This window comes from Frankliniella occidentalis, unplaced genomic scaffold, assembly GCF_000697945.3.
Source record: "Frankliniella occidentalis isolate FOCC.00 unplaced genomic scaffold, Focc_3.1 Scaffold168, whole genome shotgun sequence".
Lineage (NCBI taxonomy): Eukaryota > Metazoa > Arthropoda > Insecta > Thysanoptera > Thripidae > Frankliniella > Frankliniella occidentalis.
This window is the reverse complement of record NW_026267294.1, coordinates 44,479-50,779: the sequence shown is the minus strand read 5'-3', so window position 1 is coordinate 50,779 and position 6,301 is coordinate 44,479. Positions and strand designations below refer to the sequence as shown.

The 6,301-nt window shown below is 61.0% G+C and overlaps 1 protein-coding gene across 1 annotated transcript in view; it reads right to left on the bottom strand.

Moving 5' to 3' along the window:
• LOC113208907 (TSC22 domain family protein 3) overlaps positions 1-4,358 on the bottom strand; it is a 34,401-nt gene extending 30,043 nt beyond the window's left edge. Inside the window, exon 1 of the mRNA XM_052271646.1 lies at positions 4,078-4,358. Coding sequence (XP_052127606.1) covers positions 4,078-4,253 — 176 coding nt within the window. The 5' untranslated portion in view covers positions 4,254-4,358. The remainder of the gene's footprint in view (positions 1-4,077) is intronic.
• Positions 4,359-6,301: the final 1,943 nt, after the last annotated feature.

The following is a 6,301-nucleotide window of genomic DNA, read 5'->3' as shown; positions in this document are numbered from 1 at the left end:
GAGCATAAAAAGTCGATTAAAACAAGCTATCGTACGTGTTGATACCATCAAAATTGGTATCTCTAGGCACAATTTTCCAAATTGTACCAAATAGTACACATTTTGCTATGTTTTAAGGACAAATTTGCCCGTATCTCGAAAACGGTTTGAGTTAGAGCAAAACGGACAAAATCTAGGCCCAAAGGGTCGTAAAAGGGTGAGTTTCATGGAAGAAAATTTTTCCCGAAATTTTTTAAAAATCTTTGAGGGGGCTGCACTTAGGCCCCTGGGGCACGGCCAAGGGGGGTCAAAAATTGACCGGACCAAAAGTTTTGAAGAATTTGAACCAAAAGTGACCGTTGGAGATCAGGTCCGAATCAAATATCAAAATTTGGCGATATGTAGGACGCCCTAACCGCGTTTCAGTCAGGTCCAGATTTTCACCTTGTTCTGCGGCGCACTGCGTTTGCGCATATATCTCGGGAACGGTGAGTCCTAGAGTCATCACACCCGGTACCTTTCCGATGTAAAACACAATTTTAAACACATTTTGTTTAACACGCGATGTCATGAGAGTGATAGTTTCGGCGTTAGCCTGGATTTTACACAATTTTAGGGAAATCTCTAAAATTTCAAGCCCCCGGTTGGAGTAAAAGATCATATCCGAAAAAAATTTAAAAAATACCTCAGTAATCAGGACGTCATAACGCAACTTTTCCGCACTATTACGATTCTCGAATCTCAAAAAACGGACAATCACTCCACCCTACCCGCGAGGCCCACGAGGTGCTGCCCTCTGGCGCGGCGGCGCGGCGCGGGACCGAAACAGCAGCGGCGGCCACCAGGCAGCGCGGGTGGCGGGTACGGCGGAGGTAGGCGGCCCTCTGCCCGGGCCCGAGTACAGTCCTCAAGCTCACAAGGGGCGCCCTCCTGTGTGTTCCTTGAACATGTCAGCAGGCAGCGGGAGACGCCGCCGACACCGCGCGGAGGAGTGGCGTGGCGTGGGCGGGGAGGGTTCTTCACCCTGCGAGCCACAACACCGCGCCGCCCGCCCGCCCGCCCGCGCCCGTCCTTGGCCACCGTGTGCGAACACGTGGCGGAGCCGCGAGCGAGAGGTCCTTGCTGGGCGTCCACTCGGCCGGCCGGGCCATGCGTCGCGGCCGCGGGACTAGGCGAGGTATTTTTGATCGAGATTCAATCGGTCGCCCCGGGGCCTTATCGGTTCGAGTGCGTTACATTTAATCTTTTCATTGCGGCCACTCGGTATGTGCGGCCCGAGTTTGGAAAAATGTCACATGAAAATTATGCGTATCTCTTTTTTCTTCGGAGAGTGGTTTCTCTCCTGTGACGATGCTGAGTCCTTGGACCAACGGGCGCTGCGGCCGCTGGTGCGTGACGCTCCCTGACCCGCCGCAACAGCGCACCGGGGACGGGACGCGACGGGACGAGGACGAGCAAAACAGTTTGGTGGCGCGCTGTGCGGCGCTGTGCTTCCGCGTGAAAGAAGACACGGCGGCGTCGCCGACCCGCCGCCCCGCCCCCACGGCAGGGGGCGCAACTAATGAGGCGGCTGACAGCCCCTTGTCGAGGAAGCGCGGCGGCCCCCGACCCCAACCTGCACCACCCTCACCCTCCCGACACTCCCCAACCCCTCGCACCTGCCAGCCGGCTCGGCTATCGTGACTTCGTGAAAGCAAACAATCTTCCTTTTCGAATGGCCCGTCGTGGTTGTAGTGTGTGTATCTTATTCGGCTCACCGCGTCGTCGAACACGGCGCGCACGTTTCAACGCCACACGCCGAAGGGACGCTCTCTGCTATTATTGTGCTTGTGCCGTCAAAGATAAGTAGCACACGGCCGACTCGAACGCGGTCTGTCGTCAGTTTGTTCTGAAGGAACTAGCCGTGCGTCATCCTGAAACGCGTCTTTCCGTGTTATTGTGGTCACTGGTCACCCCCTCCCCCTCTCCCTTAAAAAAACACTTCGGCCGTTTTGGAAACTGCGCGCCGATTTGCTCTCATATTGCTTTATACGCACTACACGCCGTTTATGTCGCGGTTGGACTCGACAAATGTCGGGCACGTGGCACAACAAGCGCGCCACGCCAGGGGAGAGGGTGTGTCGCCGCGTGTTGTTCTAGAACTCCACAACAGCGGCGCGCCCGCCCCGCCCCGGGGGCTGTGCATAGTGCAGCGTTAAAAGTTGTGGCGCGAAGCTGCCTCGAGTTGCGCAAAAACAAGAGTCGCGCCGTGGATATCTGCTGGGGCGGATATCGACATCGACAGACTATGCTGCTCATAACAAGACGAAAACGACCACACAGCACGCCTGATTTCCTTGACCCCTCCCTGCGCCCTGTCTGCTTACGTTCACTCGCAAAGACGCGCTTACAGCAGCGTCTACAACTGCCGCCCCTTTGCGCTCGTATCGCGAAAATTCTCGTTTCTTTTTCCCTCTCTTTGGGACACGTTTGCGATATCGGCGTTTCGCGCGGATATCCGCCGCCGCGTGCTCTGCCGCCACCGCCGCCGGGACGTGCAGTCAGCCCCGCGAAGTGGTCACGTGACCGCGGCGTGGCGCGGCGCAGCGGTCGCTCGCCTCGCTTTTCGATGATTCCAGCCATTCCTTTGCGGGCCCTATTGTTCGTCACGATTCGTCGAGTCGTCGTATTTTATTCGAGCCGCCTGCCCCCGGCGGCGGGCTCGCGCGAAGCGAACGACTGGGACTGGGGGGTTGGCCGGGGCCCGCTCCAGGGGAGGCCGTCTTAAGGCCGTCCAGGCCTTGTTGTTGTGGTCCACGACGCCTCTGACGCACTGCCCCGCGGCCCCGCCGCCCCGCAGCCGCACTGCGCGATAATTGTGACTATTGAACGCGCGGCCGCCTCGCGGGGGGCAGGCGCAGCCCGGCGCAGCGCTGCAGCATCCCGCGTCTCCAGGCGGCTGGCTGCGTCAGTGCGTCACTGCTCCTCAGAATCAACAGCTTTACCGCAAACGCCAGTAGTAGTAGTCACCCGGTCAAAACTGTCGACAGAGCTCACACTGGAGAGCCCCAAGGGTCTTAAATAGAAACAGTAGTCTTTACGGGACTGTTTAAAAATCGCACGTGACTTTTTCATGGAGTAGGTATTTCCCTTGAATAGCTTATGTTATTGTCGTGCCGGATAGTCTCTTGGTCCAGCACCCTGCCCAGATTGGTAGCCTGGATGGCTGTCCCCTGTCTGCCCTAAAGGTCTGCCCTGCGTGTACACACACAGCCGGGTACGCCGCCAAACGTCCCCTTCCTGCCGTTCTCGCGTGGCATGAAACAGTCGTCCTGCGACGTGTGCCTCATCGGTGGCGCAGTCCTGCTCCTGTTGAGATAGGTCCTCGAACCGGAGGTCCTGCGGGACGCCTTGGCTGCTCCAAACGGCGCGATCAATACTCCGAGGAGCGCCGTTCTCACGACCGGGAGCGCTGCTGCGCGCTGCTGCAGCAGGACCAGGGGGTGCCTCGGCGCCGCCCGCACCCCGCCACGACCGACGACGCATGGCCCCGCTGCTGAGCGAATCTGAGCGAATTGATGTGCCTCGCAGATGGCGCACAGAGATACGGTCGCTCACACGCCTAGCGCCGAGCTATATTTAGAATGGAACTTGATGAGTTTTGTTTGGCTCATATACACCTCGGTATTCACGCATGATACCCCTCCTCCCAAAATTGACACCAATCGAAAAATCGCCTAGTAACCACAAGATTCAGTAAGAGCAAGACGAATATTTTCTGTGATGGCTTCCCCCCCCACCCCCTTCTTTTCCAGGCACCCCTATCCAGGAGACTCCATGGACTGGAGTCGCTATGGAACCACAGAGCGAGCCGCCTAATTAACATCCGTCCATTGTGCGACCACTACCGCCGCCAGACCCCATCCCCAAGCGGGCCTCCCCAGCGAGCCTCCAGCGGGCCTCCAGCGGGCCAGGACGTAAACAAAGAGCCACCCCCTGGAGCCCGGCGGCGGCGCTTGGCAGGCCTAGCGGCCCACCCCTTCGCCCGGGTCGCGGGCGGGCGCGCGGGCGGGCGGCCAGGCCGACTGAGAGTGCACCCCTGTTCGCCGCTCTACTCACCCGATGAAGTTCTTAATGAAGCAGTAGACGGCAAAGAGCGTGCGGTCGTTGAGGTCCAGCGAGTCGAGGGCGGGCGGCGCTGGGGGCGCCTGCCGAGGGGCCTGCTGCACCGGCGGGGGGCCGGCGCCCACCCCCACCCCGACCCCCATCCGCACGCGGACGTCTGCCGTTGTCATGGTGGGGCAGCCAAAGCGTAGGAGGAACGGAAACTATACTGCGGCTCACAGGATCGGAGGACAAGAGCGTTCGCTCGCGGCAGCGCACGCCGAGGAACTGAAGCGAATGCGCGGTGGGGCTGGCAGCCGCGCCGCGCCGAGCCGAGCCGCGGCTGGGCCCGCGCCGCCCCGCGCCGCGCCACCCCCACCTACACGGCCCCAGCGGCGGCGCGGGGCGGAGGGAGGACGGGCGGGAGCGGGTGGGAGCGGGCGCGGGAGCCAGGCGGGAGTCGGGAGCGGGCGGGAGCGGCGGGAGCGGCCCACCTGTCTGGCGGACTGCCCAGCCCCGACCCGCCGCGCACGCGCCCTGGCGATCGATGTCGACCGGACGTGCGCATGCTCGAGGGACGAGGGGAGCCCACCACCCGGACCAGGATGTCGTCGAGGAGATGACCACCCTTCAGATGAACGCTCCACCGCCCGGCTTCCGAGATCTCTCTCTTTTGTGCACCGAGCCCGCCTGCGTGTAGGCGGTTGGGGCAGAGCTGCGCCACCCCTGGCGACACACACCAACCACACCACCCACATGCCCCATCATCACGGGGGCATTGTCAGCAGACAACCCCGCAACTCTCCCTCTCGTTGTCCAGCACCTGCAAGGCGGGGTGCCGCCGGGGTGCTCGAGCGCCTCTTTCAACCAGCTCCCTTTCTCTCTCTTTCCCATGTTCTCTCCTCCTACACTTGCTTGCTTCTACTCGTACAACACACTCGGCACACAACAAGCTGCGCGGCCCTTGGCCCAGCCGGCGATAGCAGTGTTGGTCGACTACCCGTGCACAGATCTCACACGCTATGCCCCAAACAGACAGCCGCTCCCGGAGCAAACACCACAACACTACTACAGGGGAGCTTGTGCCTGGCCGGGAGGGAGCGGTGGGGTGGGCGGGCACATGTGCGTTCTCACGTGACGGGGCCCAGACAGCAAAACTATGCGGCCGCATTGTCAACTTCTTCCATTAACCCCTTTACTGACCCGCCTGGTCGCGCCTGCCCCGCCCCGCCCCGCCCTGCTGCCCGCCCTCGCCACCACGACCAAACAAAGGGGGGGCGCATGCAGGACTCGTGACGTGGGGGGTGGGGGACGAACAAAGGCTGGTCTTTCCCCGAAACCTTCAGTTTCCGACGAGTCTGTCTTTCGCTCGTATTAAGGCCAGCAAGAAGGGTCATCGCCTGGCAGACGGGCGTTCAGGCCGCCCCTGGCTGCTGCCTGAGGAGGAAAAGGATCCGGTCCAGAAACAGTCTCGCCGAGGAGCCCTCTGCGGACAATTAAAGACAACCTCGTGCGAGTCTTGAAATAACGTCGGCCACGAAAAATAAATTTTAAAAAAATGAATGAAGAGGGCGACACGCAGTAAGCAGGGAAGAGAGGAAGAAAAAGTGCTGACGAAAGTAGGTCTACCGAGACAGAGTTTGTCGGCGGCGACAGGCCGCGTTCCGTCGCCTCACTTACGCCCCCCTCCCCTCCCCATCTGCTCTACCTACCCCATTCCCCCTCCCCGCTAAAAATACTAACGAGTACAGAACAGCGCGTCAGGAGACGATGGACGTTGTCGGGGGTGGGATGAAGAAGACAGGGACAGAGGGAGAACTAAGGGACGACAGAGAGCGAGAGAGGCCGGCGATCAGACAAAGAGGTCTGATTGAAAGTGGCCCACCGCCATCGCCATGGCGCAGAGGACGAAGGACGGGACGAAGGACGGCGGCGGGGGCGACGGCGCCCCTGTGTCGTGCGCCACTCCAACTCCGCGCCACGCCACGGCAGACTGACACACCCTCCTCCTCCACCTCGACCTGCCTCAAGCGCCACGGCTGCTCCGCGGCAGCTGCACGCCGGCAGCGGGGCACCCACCTACGCTGCTGTTTATGACGGCGCATACGTGGAGCGGCGAGCGGCGAGCGGCGGCGAGCGAGCTGCGTGCTTTGGGAGACGGGCTATCGGTAAACAAAGCAAAGTTGGCTAACCTGCGGCGGGCAGGGCGGGGCGGTGAGGGGTGAGGTGGTGTCCCAGG